The 18,582-nt window shown below is 48.5% G+C and overlaps 2 protein-coding genes across 2 annotated transcripts; one reads left to right on the top strand and one right to left on the bottom strand.

The window, feature by feature from the left end:
* Window positions 1-311: 311 nt before the first annotated feature.
* On the bottom strand, window positions 312-16,319 carry LOC135810827 (general transcription factor IIH subunit 1-like). The gene is made up of 15 exons (XM_065324258.1): window positions 16,029-16,319; window positions 14,435-14,636; window positions 11,845-11,998; window positions 9,912-10,005; window positions 9,453-9,487; window positions 8,513-8,642; window positions 8,209-8,285; window positions 7,667-7,797; window positions 6,475-6,538; window positions 5,961-6,083; window positions 5,241-5,339; window positions 4,581-4,668; window positions 3,263-3,375; window positions 2,952-3,038; window positions 312-1,390 (listed from the first exon to the last, which is right to left on the bottom strand). The coding sequence occupies exons 1-15, from the start codon at window positions 16,192-16,194 to the stop codon at window positions 1,301-1,303; spliced, it is 1,653 nt and encodes a 550-aa protein (XP_065180330.1). The 5' UTR covers window positions 16,195-16,319; the 3' UTR covers window positions 312-1,300.
* A 186-nt stretch (window positions 16,320-16,505) lies between these two features.
* Window positions 16,506-18,211, top strand: LOC135810790 (methylthioribulose-1-phosphate dehydratase-like). The gene has a single exon (XM_065324230.1). The coding sequence runs from the start codon at window positions 16,710-16,712 to the stop codon at window positions 17,415-17,417; it is 708 nt and encodes a 235-aa protein (XP_065180302.1). The 5' UTR covers window positions 16,506-16,709; the 3' UTR covers window positions 17,418-18,211.
* Window positions 18,212-18,582: the final 371 nt, after the last annotated feature.

The raw sequence follows: 18,582 nt of genomic DNA, 5'->3' as shown, positions 1-18,582 counted from the left end.
GTTCCGCCTGATCGGTGATCTATGCAACTCACAATCGCAGACCTGACCTGCAGACCCCATTGCCAAAGCGATGCCTCAAAGGCCCTGCCCCAAGTGTTACTGAAACGGGAAGCCTGGGAATGAAACCCACGTCGGTCAGTTTCCCGTGTCGTCTCCATGGACTCGCGGCTGATGGCCACAACATGGTCCTCAGAGCTGTAGAGAGTACACTGGGTCCACATTTCATTCACCATGCATGTACTTGTTGTCATGACAATCAGTAGCTGCTCAAACGCGCATGCTCACTGCTATACCATGTATACACAATAGGGTGACACAAGACCAGCATAATTAGTATGTGCGTGAACACAACTGAAAGGTCAGTCTCCTAACACGGCAAACACACATGTGCTCCTTGCTCACGCACTACACTGACTGTTGAGATCTTCACGTCTGATCTCAACAGCATGTACACGTGCATTACGGAGTTGAATGGGCAAAAACTAGAAATATGGAATTTACTTTTTCAGGTGTTCTTTTCTAGACTTTTTTCAGCGATACTAGTACATGGGACGTTAAAAATATACTGTGTTGAACAAAACTGTCATGGAATGCTTATTCGACACATTCTAAAAAAATACTAAAAGCATGGGAGAATGAGAGCGGTACCGGGTGGGTTCCCTGTGTGGGTTGTGTGTTCAAATAATAAAAAAGGCTGAATGTCCGAGATGCATCCATTGTTCGGAGAAACTGGACCGGGATTGTGGGGGTCGTAAGTAAAAAAGCTACTGCTTTTTAAGGTAGCTCGATACGAAGTCAAAAACTGATCTTCTGCGCATCAGGTCATCCCGCGGGCCGTTCCAAGATCTGGGTGCAGACGCTCCCCATTAGCTGGCCGTGCATGTGCATGCAGTGTACAGGGTACGGCAGACAAATATGTCGTACGACAGTGTACGAGTCGACTCGCACGCGCCACATGCAGCATGCAGCATGCACTAGCTGGCCGCTTATGTTGACCGCATGCAGATCGGTTTTTTTGGTGTGTGTGGTCCGTCTGGCTCACACCCAGCAGCTAGTGCCGGAGCATTTCCGACAGGTCGAGGTCCTTTCAAAATGGTCACTGCTACAGTTCAGTGACTTGCATGCCGTGTGTTCCAGCTGGCTACATGCACACAAGAACCGTGTTACAGAACAGAGCGCACGGTGCAAAACGCAAGGCACAGCAGCACCGTAACAGGTAGAGAGGAGCGGAGGAGCGCAGGTCCGCCGACACCCGTCAACGCCGCCAAGGTGTCGCTACTGCTGCTGCTGTCGCTGCCTGCTAGGTGCGGCGCCTCGCCGTCTGCCGTGCCTGCCAAGAGCGGTACTTCTCCAGCCCGGCGTCGATCATTTCGTGTATGTGACTGGTGAGCTGTGCACAAGCACACAGAATACATAATCATTGTACATGATGTGTGAAGTCAAATTACAGTGAAACCTGTCTAAGACGACCGCTCAAGGGACCTTGAAAACGTGGTCTCTGTTACCAGGTGGTCTCCTTATCCAGGGTCATTTGACTGGAAACAGGGTCCCTTGGTCCTGGTTTCAGTGGTCTTCCAGGACAGGTGGTCTTCCAGGACAGGTGGTCTTCCAGGACAGGTGGTCTTCCAGGACAGGTGGTCTTCCAGGACAGGTGGTCTTCCAGGACAGGTGGTCTTCCAGGACCGGTGGTCTTCCAGGACAGGTGGTCTTCCAGGACAGGTGGTCTTCCAGGACAGGTGGTCTTCCAGGACAGGTGGTCTTCCAGGACAGGTGGTTGCCTTGACAGGTGTTTACTGTACATGTACAGCTGCTGAACAATTCTCCAAAACATCAATTACCATTACTATTTTCCGAAGTGTGAGTCGCACTTTAAAGTTAAAAATCCATCAAAACTCACTCGAATATCGCCCCTGCGGCTTTGACCCTGAATGCTACGTGCGAGTCGACCAGCGCTGCAGCGCTCCATGCATATATTATATCGTATATACCAGGGAGTTGTAAAATACCGGTATTTTACGACTCCCTGGTACATACTGCGTCATTCGACTAAGTCTCATGTACTGCAATCCATCATTGCACTACAGTCTGTCCACAAAAAGAAATGCAGTGCATCTCATGAGAACTGAAAGTCATTCACTTTGTTTGCACTGGGCCAAGTCATCTTTTTTGACACTTAAAAAAAACCTCGAAGAGCACTCTATTGTGCATCCACCTGAATTTTGTCTGTGTTGTTCACATTTCCCACTTGTGAAATATATGAAAAACTCACTGAAAAAGTCACACTGCCTTCTTTTTGTGGACAGACTGTAGTGCAAAGTTTCTACTTGTTGTCAGTTCGGAGAGTTCGGAGTGAAACCTGGCACTGAAGGACAAACTAGGAAACTTTTGCTAGAACTTCAGCCGTGCCTCTCAACTTTCTAACCATTGGTAATGTACTGTATGCACCGGCAGTTACTAGTTAGGATGGCCAAAAGATTCAACAATCTGACTTGAAGCTTCTACTTCGAACGTCAACCAAATATGAGAATTCTGGGGCCAAAAAAGGGGGGCAAAAGCGAAGCGAAAATTTAAAGGGGGGGGGGGGGTGCAGCTTGTGCAGCTTAGAGGCTAGCACTCCGAAAGCATGGAGCTACGACCAGTCGAGTATCCGGAAATTGGTTTGGGAGTGCATGAAGTGTACTTAGTAGTGCTAAATGACACAAGTTTGTGCTTGGGTTCATGAAGGGTACGGCACTTCTATACAGCCAGACCTCTTTTTATTGGGCAATCTCTATTTCAGCCAGGGCTTCTCTCTTAAGACAAGGATCATTGCCAGTCATATTACCACACTGATCCGGCATTCGTAATCCGTCTCTAACCGGACTTATCATTAAGAGTACCTAGGATAGAGACACAGCGGCAGACAACGCCAACAAAATAGACTTTAACCAACTGCAGATGTCAGCACTGACCTCGCCGTCTTCGTGCACCAGAGACTCCTGGAACATGGCGAGCTGATTGCTACGATACGCCTGCAGTACACTACCCATCCGCACCAGCTGCAACAGGACAGAATGAAACGCATGGAGATAGAGTGTGAGAGGGAGGGAGGGAGGGAGGGAGAGAAAGATAGACAGACAGACAAAGGAAGAGACAGGGGCAAAGGCAGAGACCGAGAGAAGAGGAAAGGAGAGGAGAGAGACAACACGGTGCGTACATGGCTTCCTAGCTTATCAAAGCAGCAGCGGGATAACATGCAGTGCCACAGCACACTGAGTCTGACCTTTTCCTCGAGCTGTTTCGTTCTGACGGGAAAGCAGGACCAGAAATGGCGTAACAGCTCCCCCACCGCCAGGTGATGACTATGAAGTTCCTCCTTCAGCGAATCAGACAGGGCTAATAGCACACAGTGAGCAGTCAGGCACAGAAAGTACAGTAAAACCGGTAACTAAAGACAACCGTGACTTGCGACCAGCCTGCTACTAAAGTCTAGGCCACTTCGCCAGGCACGGACAGTCTCACATTCATATATGGTTGTGCGGTGCAAACCTCTAACTAAGGACCACCTGCCACTAAAGACCGCTTTCTCTGGCCCCAAGGGGTGGTCGCTAATCACAGATTTTACTGTACCCATCTCACCAGCAATGCACTATGGGTACAACGTAACAACACAAAGTCACCTTTTTAATGTGCAGGCAACATAGACTGTGCTGTGCATACGTTGCCTGCACTTTAAACCGTGCAGGCAACGTAATGCATAAGGGCCGATTTCCACTACGGTACCGTGAGTGCCGTGCTGTGAGTACCCATGGTGATTTGCTCACGTGAGGGGCAGTTTTGGCGCGAGTTCATTCCGTGGCTCCTGCCGTACTGCGCCGTGGACATTCCGGTGCCGAGGGTCTCTGGGGGATGGAAATGGCATGCCGTGGTATTCCATGAGGTCGAATGCAGTGAGTAGGAGGTATTTTACTACTCCCTGAAAGGAAGTTTTTTCTTTCTTTTGTATTTGTGGTACGAAGTTTTTTCTTGGCTTTTGGCTTTTCGATCGGTTGATTCTTGAGCTTTCTCCAGTCATCTCCCCCGCTATTTTCCCTCAGGACCAAAGTCAGAAATTGATAAAAAATGGTGATCCGGCCTGCCGACGGAATGCACGGAATGACTGTGCGCAGGTGTAAATCACTCTCAGCTTCAAGCTCGTACCGTGGCGTACACGTGACCTACCCAAATCGTTGGCACGGCACTCACGGTACCGTAGTGGAAATCGGCCCTAAGGCCCATCCCAAATACCTGAACACGCAGGAACTGCACAGAGCGCAGTATTATGCCCCCAGTCTTCGTGACAACTGGCCCAAAAGAAGACAGGGTCCCAACTTTAGGTCGTCAAGTATTCATGCACAGAGCGTCGTCACGTCTTGTGAATGCCGAAGTGCGTGAGCATCGCAACACTTGATTGTATTCGCCAGTGCTACTCAGTGCACTGCGATCCGTGGAGTTCTTTTGTATGCGCTGCTTCTTAACTATTCCATGTACTTCAAAGTATGTACACGTGCACACATGTATGCACTCAACCCCCCCCCCCCCCCCCCCACACACACACCTACCAAAGCTAGTATGGCCAGTGCTCTCCCCCGGCCATTGTCCGGACGACAGCTGAGCAAAGACTTCCTCCATCTTCTCACCACGGGTGGCCTGCAAGAACAGTAGACACATGCCGCTGGATCAGAAGACTAACACGAGTACAGAAATTCACACACCAATGCACTATTATCCAGGGTATGAGCTGCAAGGTCTGTGGAGAATCTATAAAAATAACAACAAACAGCAGTCGGCCAAGCAAACTCACCCTTGATCGCATTACACGCACAACTAGCGCACACATTGCCAGTCAGATTTTGGCCCAAGTTGCTAGGGGAGACAAAGAACTGGCTGGCCGTAGATAAATGGAAAACTACACAAAAATCGATGAAGAACGAGCAGTTCTAGTTCTGCTGCATGTGTCCAGCAGCTACAACACAAGAACACTACCGTTCAGGAAGTAGAAATGTACCGGAGGTTACCCCGTATAATCCGGAGTATAAACCGCACTTTAATTAAACACCAGTAAGACACACCAGTAAGTCACCCCAAAGGCTTACACTATGATGGGTGAAATTAACTGTGATAAACAGGGTGGTGGATGTCGGTACTTTGTGACAAAATCTGGGGGCGGCTTGTAGTCGGGAAAACCCGGTACTAACTTGATCAATCTCATCCTATCCTACCTGGCAGAGGTTAGAAGATAGATGGGCGACGGTGTGGCGGAAGCCGGTGTCCGCCTGCGACAGCTCCGTATTGGTCGCATCCGCAGTCGACTGGATAATCTAGACACGTGTGTACAGGGAAAGAGAGATACAGCCCGAACTCGTGGAGGCATTGTCAATGCTACACATTGGGTGCTGTACCGGCCAGCAAAGCACTTTTTCTATTGACACGATCTCAATGTACTAAATACTGATAAGCAGCAGAATACATTGACTGGTGTGTACCCATTCAGTGTTTGTACTGTGCTCGCACTGTGATCGTACTGTGGTCACACTGTTGTCGCAGTGTGGTCGCACTGCAGCAATCAATGTGCAATAGCTGACGGTTGCACTGCGATCAATAACACCAGTGGCATGCACAAGAATTTTCCAACGAAGATCTTCAGTGTGCTGATGTCAAGTGATTGCTAACACAGGAAGGGGTTGTGAGCCATGCCGTGTACTCTTGACCAAGAGGCATAGTAGTACAGGCCGGGGTGTCATATAGCATTGGGGAGTGGTACGACCAGGGGTCCGGGGTATCACCGGGGGACAGAAATTGGATTTCTTGGCCAACAGGGCATGTTTTAGCGCTCTACAGGCGCTCTCTTGAGGACCATCCTGGACGAAAAGTGGTACGCCCATGGTCATACTGGTTGTACCGTGTGTGACTCCCTTGACAGTTGTTTTAAAAAGACTGACCTGCGGGGCGATGGTGGGTCCCTCGGCAAAGCGTCCCAGGTCGCGGATCTGCAGCGACGGCAGCTTAGCCTGTTCTCCCTCGGCCAGGTCTTCTAGAATGACCGTGTCCCTCAGGGATGGTACCTACAGTTGAAGCAGCAGCAGCAGAAGCAGAAGCAGCAGCAGAAGCAGAAGCAGCAGCAGAAGCAGAAGCAGCAGCAGCAGAAGCAGCAGAAGCAGCAGCAGAAGCAGCAGCGTGACACGCACACCACAAGGGTGATGACAACAAAAACGGAAAAAAACCCAAAAAAACAATATCAACAGCAGGAACAAGAACAAGAACAACAACAATTACAACAACTCTCCTATTGGCGATGGTGCCATTGTGAGAATAAAGAATTCAAACACCGACAACAACAAGAAAAAATATTCTGCAGGTAGGATAACAATAACTGAGAGGACGTCAAGAGCAGAAAAGAATCCATTTTACGGCAACCGTGTTTCATGTCTTGCTTTTCACAATAAGAAGGCTTACAAGTGATCGCTTTGCTGCTGGCTCGACTGCAGTGGACGAAGCCGAAGATGACTGTGCTGCCGATCTAGATTTAACACACACACACACACACACACACAATAACAACAGCAAACCAAGACTTGCCAACACTGTCTTGCTTTTCAATTCTACAAGCATTTCTGTAGCAGATCAGTTGCATGAGAGCAAGTGCTGACCTCTTGCTTGAGCACACCACAAGGGACAAGGAATGTACAGTGAAACCTGTCTAAGACGACCGCTCAAGGGACCTTCAAACATGTGGTCTCGGTTACCAGGTGGTCTCCTTATCCAAGGTCATTAGACTGGAAATACCATCCCTTGATCCTGGTCTCAGTGGCCTTCTAGGACATGCAGTGGCCTTATCAAAGAGGTCGCCTTATCAGAGAGGTGGCCTTATCAGAGAGGTCACCTTGACAGGGTTTACTGTACAGCACACCAGTGTACACTCGGAGAGAGTTGTGGCTGCTCGTGACAGTGCTCAATGCACCGAGGTGCAGAGCCTAGTACAGTCAAACCTCGCTTATCCGGTCCTCTTTTATCCGGATCCCTCGCCATCCGGAAGAAAATCGTTGGTTACCGATTTACAGCATTTGCCATGCATACATACAGTATGTGTGTTCGATTATCCGGTTCCCTCGGCTATCCGGATATTTTTGTGGAAAAACGGATGTGTGCGGTTATGCGAGGTCTGATTGTACACACACTTGAAAGAAGGGATCAAAGCATTTCTGCTGAAACACCAATGCACAGCGCTGCTCAATGAAATCCAGTCACGTCGCTCGAGTACGCGCCGGGCGTTGCGCAGCCCTAGACCTGCGGACACTGGGCTGCGAAACGGTGCAAGGCGCACACTTGAGTGAAGCAACTGGATTGCATTGAGCAGCACTGCACATGTGTGTACACATCTCAACAGTGGGCGAGTGGTCTAACATGTTACTGTAAAAGCAGAAAATTCCGGTGATGTAATATTTTCGGTATTCTCCAGCTAAGTGTGCTAGTACTAGTACTGACATTTTCGGTGCGTTTTATTTTAGGTCAAAATTGTCTGCACCGAAGTTACCGAAAATAAAACACCACCGACATTTTCTGCTTTTCCAGTGCACAATAGGTAGTACGGATACACAGCAAGCTGTACAGTGACTGTGTGCAAAGAGCACAGGTCTGCATGGCCTACCCCGCAGTGGTGTTGCTTGTCTCGGCGGGTGCCGACGAAGACGAGTTGAGGATCATCAGACTCTGATGGTTGAAGCGTCGCATCATCGGCTGCAGCACAGACGACTTCGTTGTGCTCGACATGCCATAGCCCTGGTTGGTAAGACAAATACAAAAATGTAACACCACGTCACGGTTGATGAGCAGAGATACAATCATACAAGCAAACAACCTGTAAACGTGACGTGCCCAAAGTTGGACATTTGGTGTTGCTTTTGATGCTCCATTGTATGGGACAGCAAGGAGATATGCCGAAAGAGACCCTCCGACAAACCAACATTAAACACATGTGCAATACCAGCTGCTGTACACACTACGACACAATATACGGTACTGGCCAAAGAAATCCAACCTCATGAATAAAATAGCGTTGCCGGGCGCTACGCAGCCCTAGCACTACACACACTGTTCTGTGCACTCTAACGTGGCGCTACTTTATTCATGAGGTTGGATTTCTCTGGCCAGCACTGTACATGTACACACCTAAGGGTACGGCAAACTCACCTCCTCCACTTGGGCTGGCTGCTTGGTGAGATCGATGAGAGGGTTCTGCACCGCTTCCAGATGAGACTTGAGCTGGGCTGCCAGGTGCATGGGATGGAAAACAGAAACAGCACATGGAAAACAGGGACAGCACATGGAAAACAGGAGCAGCACATGCTGGGCAATGCCCGTACCTAGCAAGTGTACATCTTATCAGAGTATGTACAAAGTGAGTTCCATTGTACTGTAAGATTTAAAACGAATATCTCCCCCAACACAGTAAGAGGAATCTACGTGATGATCATGATCAGAGATTGCACCTTACCGGCTTCGTCTTGCTTCGCACACTCGCTGAACATATCCGCTTTGCCCTTGGCTGCGCTGCCGGCCCCCAGGCGATCGCGATGGAAGTACTGCGACTGGAAGAACTGCGTCCAGAACTGAACTTCCGACAGCTGAGCAAAGAACAGCGGAGCACAAAAGTCAGACGGGGAAAGCAGTGATGGTCTAGGCTCAGACGGGGAAAGCAGTGATGGTCTAGGCTCAGACGGGGAAAGCAGTGATGGTCTAGGCTCAGACGGGGAAAGCAGTGATGGTCTAGGCTCAGACGGGGAAAGCAGTGATGGTCTAGGCTCAGACGGGGAAAGCAGTGATGGTCTAGGCTCAGACGGGGAAAGCAGTGATGGTCTAGGCTCAGACGGGGAAAGCAGTGATGGTCTAGGCTCAGACGGGGAAAGCAGTGATGGTCTAGGCTCACCCTCAAAAGGGGTACTGTAAGTCTACAAAATTTCGGCGCATATTTATTTTCGGCCTGGTCATGTTTGGCCGAAAATAAATATGCGCCGAAATTTTGTTTTGCAAGGTTCAATGTGACAGTGTGTACAGGCGGCAGCAGCACAGGCCGAAAATTTGACGAGGCCAAAAATGGGTTTTAGGCTTTTAGCCCTGGGAGGCCGAAATTTGAATGGGCCGAACATTTGTAGACTTACAGTAATCGGAAAGATAGTACCCCCCCCCCCCACCCTCCCCCCCCCCCCACACACCCACCCTCTCCCCCCCCCCCCCACACACACCCACCCACCCACCCCAGCTAAGACAATCAAGTTCGATCACAGTATAAATGCTTGCACAACATACAGTATACAGTCTACATGCATTGTACAGTCAGTAGCACTGGCATACATCATGAATACAGGATACAGTCATACATAAACCATTAAACCTCCATAGCAGGCTGACACACATCGTCAAGCAACACACCCTACCTTGTCCGGCACAAACTCTTGGAATTTTCTCTTGACTGTTGCGACAAAAAGCACAGGGAGCACACACACATACAAACAAGCTCGGTCCCTGCAAGATGTATGGGTTGTCCAAGAGAGTAACATGCTGGTGCAGTGGTGGTGGTGGCCATGCTTTTAAATTATCGGCATGTGCTGTCGTGGACATGGAAATCCGGTCTGAGGTCAAGCGGCCCCAGGGCGCTGGCCATGCAGCCGTGAGTACGCATACGATCAACAATGTGCATTGCACGCAACGTTGTGTACGCACTGAGGGCGCCGGCCCTGGTCATTCGACCGGATTTCCATGTCCACGACAGTACCATGCAGCTTGACACACAAAAGGGGTCCCTACTCTTCTCTACACACACGCAGGCAACGGAGAACATTCCATGTGAATTCTAGTTTGTGAGCCGAGACGAACAGCCTGAAGAAATCCCTCACCGGCAGGATAGGTTTTGAAGATCGCTGCTATCGTGTCGGGATTCAGGTTGTAACGGACACTGTTACAGCCGTCAATCTGCGGTTGCAAATTGGCCTGAAGGGAAGACAGCGAGGAAAACATGAAGAGCAGAAGAAGAAAAAGCAGCGAAGCCTGGTTTTGGTGACCACGTAAAGATGCATAGTAAACTGTTATGGCAATCAAGAGTGCTAACTGTGCGGTAACCATGCTTTATTTATTTATTTATTTTTACTATGTTCACATTCCCAAAATTACAATAGTAACTACAGTTCATTCATCGGAAACTGGCCCGCTGGCTTTTGAAAGTCGGATTTGGGCCGAATTGAGGATCAAAAACCCACTTTAAATCTCAAAAATCTGGGTTTTGGATCTGCTTCTCCATACATTTTGCCATGGCATACCTGTCCTAATTTTGTAAAACCTGGCTGAATTTCTATTTCCCTGTTCTTGGACTTTTCTGGCCTCAAATGTGGCAAGGAGTAATTGCACGGGTCACACAATGCAGGATGTACTGTTGTTTTCACGATAGAGGCACCAAAAAGTTAGGGTGCCAGTTTCCAATGAATGGACTGTAACATGCGAAAGAAATGTGAATGTGAAATGTACATGTAAAAAGAAGAAGAAGTGTTCAGAACGGTTTTCTCGTCACGATCTTCAGTGAACGTACGTAACTATGTGTACATTCACATTTCTTTCGCATGTTTGTTACTACATGTATTGTAATAAAGCATGGTTACCGCGCAGTTAGTACTCTTGATTGCCATATTATAGTTGCTGCCTCCGAAACGCTAGTAAACATTTAGCAAGAGTCCATAAACAAGAGTATGCAACTGTGATCTCTTTTCTATGGGCCAGATGCGCGGCGCGCTGCCTTCATTACATCATTCAGCTGCAGTCCGCGCACTGCGGAAAATCAACCACCGCACTTTTCCTCTGGTTTGAAATGAACTTTCGTACGGAACTGGAGTTCACGCGCCAGAATTTAGAGATCGCGTAGGTACTGGAACGAATCGAGCAAAAACAGATGGGCTCGTACAAGAAATTGTGAATTTGAATGCATGCTTTCAGAGCGTGATGAAGGCAAGTTACGTAATGAAGGCAGCGCGCCGCGCACTGACCCATAACCACAGTTGCATACTCTTGTTTATGCACTCTTGCTTTTAGTTATTTTTTAATTCTTTCGGGGACAGGTGAGGTGGTCTTTCAAAACAGGTCAGAAAGTATGCTGATGGCTGAGACAATGCTATGGTTCGGGCATGAGATGCAGTATCTCCAAATACACACACAACGTTATGTGTGGGCAAGCGGCACAGTGTCTCTAAACACATGTGATCCCCTACTGTAGGGGTGCTCCCGAGACAGGTCTCGCTGCACCTAGATCTGCTGTAATGAGAGGTATGCATCTAAGATGTCCGTTACCTTCTTGCGGGGCAAGTTACCCCATACTTGGCAGGTACAACCCGTTATAGTACATTTATGAGTATGACCTCACAAAGTTCATGACCTTTTATGCAGAGCTAGCTGGTATCAAGGTGTGTACGGTTGTAGTGGACTTGCCCCGCAAAACCTAATTGCGGGAAATTGATGCATGCGTTCCATTGGGTCAATCACCACCAATCCAGTGAGTCGGTCACTTCACTGAATTTGAAAAAGAGATATCAACCAATTGTTCGGCCCTGGGCCACCATCAGGACTGACAAGTGCAGGCGCGTAGGTTGCATAGAGCACGGGGGGGGGGGGGGGCACGTGCTCCCCCCCCCCCTCCCACCCCCTAAAAACTTCGACCTAGATAAACATGCACATAATGACCATGAATGACATACACCACCCATCATACACATACGCGGCCGTGCACCCCCCCCCCCCCAAAAAGGGGGACCAGCTACGTCCCTGATTAGTGACAGCCTGTCTTACCAGAAACGCCGACGACACACCCGCGCTCTGCTGCGCCGACTGATCGATAGAGTCCTGCAGCAGACGGAACTCCCAGAACTCCTCCGGAGTCATGATCTTACAGCCGACTAAATCCTTATACAGCCGGTGCATGGCTGGGTGGCTCTGCAGGATTCTAACAAAGAAAAACAAAAGCGTACGTACGGCACACGGCGACATTGATGACAGCAACGGCAGAAGCAACAGCAGCAGAAATAAAAACACGGCGAAGGAGCGGCTGTTCATGACTGACTGCAGCACGCATTCAATCCTACTTTGAAGTAATTGCAACTGAAATGTCTCCAACACTCTTTACCTCTGCCCCGGTCAGAATCCAACTTTGAACCACATCTACCTTGTACTGTAAGTCCACAAATATTCGGCGGATATCTATTTTCGGCCTGGTCATGTTTGGCCGAAAATTTTGTTGCGGCCGAAATTTCGTTTTGCAAGGTTCAGTGTGACAGTGTATGCAGGCGGCAGCAACACAGGCCGGAACTTTGATGCGGCCGAAATGGGTTTTAGCCCCGGGAGGCTGAAAATTGAATGGGCCAACAATTTGTAGACACAATAATACAAGGCTTTTGCAGTATGCTGTATCATACCGTATACTGCAAAAGCCTTGTAATGTATTATTATTATTATTATTATTAAAAAATTGGTTGTGAGCAACACTGGCTCACACTCAAATAACTGCTTTTCACCAGAAAAATATTATATTTTTTTGAAATATAATATTTTTCTGGTGAAAAGCAGTTATTTGAGTGTGAGCCAGTGTTGCTCACAACCAATTTTTTACTTATGAAGCTGCGTGATGCGTCCTACAAGATTTTATATTATTATTATTATTATAACGAAGTCAGATGGTGGGCCAAAGAAAACACTGTAACATGGAAAAGTGGGCTTCCATGAAGCCTTGGAATGTAGCTTGTGCTTGGTTCGATGGCGTTTACCTTCCCCACTTTGGAATTGGCACTAGTATCCATGAACCCTTCCAAGTCGGAAGGCCGTTCGTTAGCGCTATCAAGCAGTGCTCAAGCTGACTTTCATGCCGTGGAATGTCTCAGTACTTCTTGTCAGTTTTGTGCTAGATTGTGCACGTCTGAATGTCCAAAATCTGGTTTAGTTGGTGGACTCGATCGCATAACTTGTGCCCACATTTTTCCATGCTACACAGAAATCGATACTTATACCGTTACCAGTGAGCATTGAGAATGAATGAGAATCGTTATCTTTGGTACACGTAAACCGGTCAGTTTTAGGAAATCATTATATTTGCGGCTCGTTAGAAGAATGGCTTTTTACAATACGCGGCAGCAGGATGTGTGCCGCTGGTAAGGATTCCTTTGCCGGATTTCACTCAGTAGTGCTGAGACTAGTGGTCAAACGAATGCTGAGAAGCTTCGAACGTTCGTTCTCGAGTCGACATTCGAATGCCAAGTTGACCGCCCAAACGAATATAGTAACTCACAAAACTGTGAACTCTGCACTTGTAAAGTTGTAGCAGCGATTTTCATGCATGCAAGCACGTACACACGTCTACTTTTGAAGCCGTGCCGCGCTGTCTTCATGACCAGAGACTACGGTAGGTCTAGTCTGCGCAGTGAACTCTAGTCTGGGTTGAACGTTGCATGCGTGCACCGCGCCCGGCTGTGAAACTGGAAGTGCAGTGCCACAGGCGATTTTAGTCGTGACAACACTCGACGGTCTGTCTGAAATAATAACTAGTGCTGAGAGCCGTCGTTGAGTCTTTCTTCATCAAATCCACCCAATGTTCGTCATGGCCGAGAACAGTAGGCGCTCTGCCGTATGGGATTTTGGAATAGAGATAACGGCTGACAATATTATCTATATTCTCACGACAATATTGCTACGTGTACTCGGTGCAAGCCGCCGAAAGACTTGGCAGATCATGGCGGAACAACGAATTTACGTAACCATCTGAAGGACGTTCACTATGTCGACTTGGATGGCGCAGGGGCGATACCGAAAAAGGACGGAGGGATAACTGCCTTCTTCAAGGCAAAGAAAGTGCCAGCGGCTAGATCCTCTGAGGCTCTGGATGCGACGACCGATTGGTGGAATTTGTGTGCAGAGATCTTCGGCCTGTGAGCGTAGTCACTGGTGCGGGGGTTCCTTTCGCTCATGAACTACCCCGAGCCTGGCTACCTGCAACTCAAGTGACAAAGCTAATTCAGCGGAAGCACGTCGCGGGCCTGAAGTTGCTGGTGCAGTGGTTAGGTGGAGAACCTTGAAAAGGCCAGCTCCATGGCGCTGACTACAGACCTGTGGACAAGCAGACGAACGGAGGGGTACATTACCATCACTGTCCACTTCATAAATGAGTCATGGCATCTACAGTCTCTGTTGCAGACTTGCAGTGTGCAACTTCACTTATGATTTGGGTGCCTTTTACAAAAGTTTTAGTGTTACATACTGGTTGGTAGCTATAATTTCTTACTGATTTCTTAATCATGGAACGGGCGACATTCGTTCGGTATTCGTTAGGAACATTCAGAGAAGGTTCGATTCGCTGTTTAGCACATTCGTTTGACCACTAGCTGAGACCCACCTGTTTTTCTCCTCCAATTCCTTGGACGGAACGGCCCGGTTCTGCGCCAGCAGTTGCACGAGCATCTCCTTGACAGAGTCGCGCTCGGAGCGCGCAGCAGTCGCGGTGGCGTCATTGGCGAAGTGGAATGTGTTGGTGGTGCTGTCGTGAAGGACTATCTGCATCTGGATCTTGGCTGTCGTCTCCGGACTGATCTTTTGCGCTGCACGTCACAGCAGACAGGAATTAAAAAAAAAAGGAACAATTGTAGCTTCAGGGACATACAAAACATTGAGATGCGACACTGCTCAATGAAATCCAGTCGCGTCACTCAAGTATGCGCCGGGTGTTGCACAGCCATAGACCTGCGAACACTGGGCTGCAAAATGATGCAAGGCGCAAACTTGAGTGTCGTGACTGGTCATTCATTGAACAGCACTGCACACACCTCACAAGAGAAAATATGTGTGTGTGTGGGGGGGGGGGGGGGGGGAGAGGGGACTAAGGTCGAAAGAATACTAATTCAAGCCTGGCAATGAATCTAAGTGATTTGAAAAACTGCAAAGCATCATGATTAATCACATCACGTCATCGTATCACTGCAGTACACCTCTTGACTCTACGAGATAATACACACCACAGTCGATCGGCAGCTGGTGTGTGTGTGTGCGTGTGTGTGTGGTGTGTGTTTTTGTGGGTGTGGGTGTTTGTGCATTTCCAAGTCCACCCAGAGTGTGGGGATTTCAGGAGGTGTCGACCGTAGTCTGGTTCAATAGCCAGTTGAGTCATCTTTCCAAGATTCTATTAAATCTCTCTCCCCCTCCCAGGGAGACCCGTGTGACCAGATTTGGCAGTGAGCAAGTACAAGTACAAGTTGTGCATGCGCGTGCACGCGTAACGGAACCTGTGAATGGTGTAATCCCAGCACAAACTGCTATGTCTAACATAGCTTGCTCGCAATCATCGCTTCAGCGACGGGCATGTGTAAGTGTGTCGCAATACCAGCGTTCACAAGCTCGAGTGTTATTTCAGTTCAATCTCTTGGCATGCTGTTGCCACAACATTTCTCAGTGATTTCAATTATGTCGGTATGTACTAACGATGTTACTTATGTCATCATACAATGACGTCAGAAGCCTTTCGGCCCAATCTCACGAGCGGCATTGGCAACAAGTGAGAAGTGCAGATTACAAGGTTCAGCGCAGTTGCAAGAACAAGAATGGGCCGAAAGGCTTCTGGATAAACTGACTTCTTCGCGTAATAGGTGACGTTGTTCAACTGTGCGTCTGCAAACAATTTAAAATTTATTATTTAGATAAAGAAACTCTGATGTTGAGCCAATAATATAATGTAGAAACGAAAAGGACATAATGGATACGAGTTCTCTGCCAGTCCTGTGCCTAGTTGTCCACTTTCTGACTGTATAATATAGTATCTAGTTACAGTTACAGTGGTGGACAGTTACTCTTAACTCGTATCCATTATGTTCTTTTCCTTTCTACATTCGTTTAGATAAAGAATTTAGAATTTAGGAAACAAAGACGCGTATCCCGTCTGGAAAACGTAAGTGAAGATATCTTGCAGTTTGTTCGCGTATGGACGTGTGTCTACTGACCACGAATGGCGGGATAGAAGTGCGACACCCTGAACTCCGATGCAGCATACTCAGTCCAAGCAAACCGTTTGTTGGTCAGATATAGCACACCATCTTTCTTCTTGTGACGAACACGAGGGTTCTCCAGTAGGAGCTCCTCGCCAGGATCCCAGTCTACGGATGCCATGGTCGGTAATAGTTACGACTGTTGTCTTCTTTAGAAGTGGAGCGGGAGCAAGTACTAGTTGACAAAAGCTAATTCTTACAAACACATTGTGATAATCACGAGCCTGCACAATCATGAACATGTGTGAAAATAACAAAGCACCTTTCTTTTGTCTGAATGAAATGACTTGAAAACTTGAAAAAGTTGAATGACATGTGCACCATACACATGATACGTAACCAGGTAACATGGCATAGGCATAGATCTGGCCTGGCTTGACGTTCAAAATCGACTCACGTGGTGGCGTGTTGCATTCGTTCGAATCGACAAAAAAATCAGGAATGGGTGCACGACTCATTTTTCATTGCCAATTGTAAGAATTATTATTCCCTTCAGTGTCATCTGCTTTTCTCAAGGGCGGAGGCATTTGCTGCAAGCTTATCTGGAAGACGTGAACGAGTGACAGGCGTTCCTTGAAGCCAGTGTTCAAGGTCGAGAGCATCAAACCAAAAACTGTGCTTGGCTAAGTCTTCAAAATGCCTTTGAAAAACAAATGGACAGAGCAGCCTGAGTATGAGCATCTCTCTGAGAACCATCCCCGGATTCTGATTCCGATGCTATGCGAGCAGTTCTACCACATGGGCTGGGTAACAGGTACTGGTGGAGGAATCAGCATAAAGCACGAAGACTTGATCTACATCGCCCCGTCTGGAGTGCAGAAGGAGCGCATTCAGCCCAAAGACATGTTCATCATGGACGAGAACGGCAAGGAGCTGGAGCGGCCCGCCAACCCTGCCCTCACGCCCAGCCAGTGCACGCCGCTGTTCATGAACGCGTACCTGATGAGACGGGCCGACGCGGTCATTCACACGCACTCCGAGTCGGCCGTTCTGGTTACTCAACTGTTTGCCGGACAGCCGCACTTCCAGATCCAGAGCCAGGAGATGATCAAGGGCATACTGAAATACACGACCGGCAAGCCGCACGTCTACCCGGAGAAGCTCATCGTGCCCATCATCGAGAACACGCCGTTCGAGAGGGACCTGCGCGACTCGATGGCCAAGGCCATGGAGAAGTACCCGGACACGTACGCTGTGCTGGTGCGGGATCACGGAGTGTACGTGTGGGGGCCGACGTGGGAGAAGGCGAAGACGATGTGCGAGTGCTACGATTACCTATTCCATTTGTTCACCGAGCAAGTCAAGCTCTTCGGCATCGGCTATGTCAAGTCATCATGCGAGTAGGGACCTTATATAAGTGTGTCGTGCGAGTTGTAGACCTACGAGTGCATTACGCGAGTGCGAGACGTCCGAGTGCATTGTGCGAGTCGTAGACCTACACAGTACACACGTTGATCTGCTGACTTGAAGTAGTTAGGTGTATGCTAGTGTATGCCCGGAGGTATGGTGGCTGATATCTTACTTGAGCTGCTCCACTGAACAGAGTGCTCCTGGCTAGCATCCTCATGGAATGGTTTATGCCAGGGCAGTGTAGGTGTTACACCAGCAGTGCGGCAGTCACACCCGCAGCAAACTGATAGCGCAGCTCCATGGGCGGTATAGCATGGCTGCGTGTGCGTGCTACACATTTGGTGGAGCACTTGACCGGCTCTGCATCACCGCCACACACCGTCATTCATGACAGCACCGCTGTTGTCTATCAGGTATGCGTTCTGGCCGCGATCTTGTTGTTTTGCGCAAGCTGTCAAACTTGAACCGCAGTTCAATAAGAATGTGCATACACATGTGCTGATATGAGAATTTCTGCCAAGAATGCTCATTAGGCCAGGTATGAACTATTCAATTTTTGAAGTTCTCAAGAGTGCCTCTTGACTAAGTGAAATGCTGAGTCTATATTTACATCTCTCGATACGAGAACAGGCATAGTACAAGATGCTGAATTCCTTTTTTACAGTGCTGATTTGCCTGTTGTTGTTGTTGTATCTCCTTGACCATTGAACTGAATATTGCACAGGTTGCAATGTCAGACGTTATGCTACATGTGCGGACAGGTGCCGTCATCATGCTAAGTCCAGTAGTGTTCTGCATCGTGTGTGTGTGTGTGTACATGTGTGTGTGTGTGTGTGTGTGTGTACAAATCCGAGTCTGCCCCTTTGGGGGTCACATAGCCGGACACGGCAGTGGTACAAGGAAGGAAGGAGGAAGGTGTGTGTATGTGTGTGTGTGTGTGTGTGTGTGTGTGTGTGTGTGTGTGTGTGTGTGTGTGTGTGTGTGTGTGTGTGTGTGTGTGTGTGTGTGTGTGTGTGTGTGTGTGTGTGTGTGTGTGTGTGTGTGTGTGTGTGTGTGTGTGTGTGTGTGTGTGTGTGTGTGTGTGTGTGTGTGTGTGTGTGTGTGTGTGTGTGTGTGTGTGTGTGTGTGTGTGTGTGTGTGTGTGTGTGTGTGTGTGTGT

Source organism: Sycon ciliatum, chromosome 1 (assembly GCF_964019385.1).
Source record: "Sycon ciliatum chromosome 1, ocSycCili1.1, whole genome shotgun sequence".
NCBI classification, from domain to species: Eukaryota; Metazoa; Porifera; class Calcarea; order Leucosolenida; family Sycettidae; genus Sycon; species Sycon ciliatum.
The sequence above is the reverse complement of the archived record's forward strand: the minus strand, read 5'-3'. Positions and strand labels throughout refer to the sequence as shown.

Bases quoted from the DNA above. Each gene is read 5' to 3' on its own strand.
- LOC135810827 (XM_065324258.1), bottom strand. From the start codon at position 16,194: ATGGCATCCGTAGACTGGGATCCTGGCGAGGAGCTCCTACTGGAGAAC. The intron at 5,340-5,960 runs GTCAGTCTTTTT...ACACGTGTCTAG, and splicing joins GACCCACCATCGCCCCGCAG to ATTATCCAGTCGACTGCGGA. The intron at 3,039-3,262 runs GTCAGACTCAGT...GTCCTGTTGCAG, and splicing joins CGAAACAGCTCGAGGAAAAG to CTGGTGCGGATGGGTAGTGT.
- LOC135810790 (XM_065324230.1), top strand. From the start codon at position 16,710: ATGCCTTTGAAAAACAAATGGACAGAGCAGCCTGAGTATGAGCATCTC.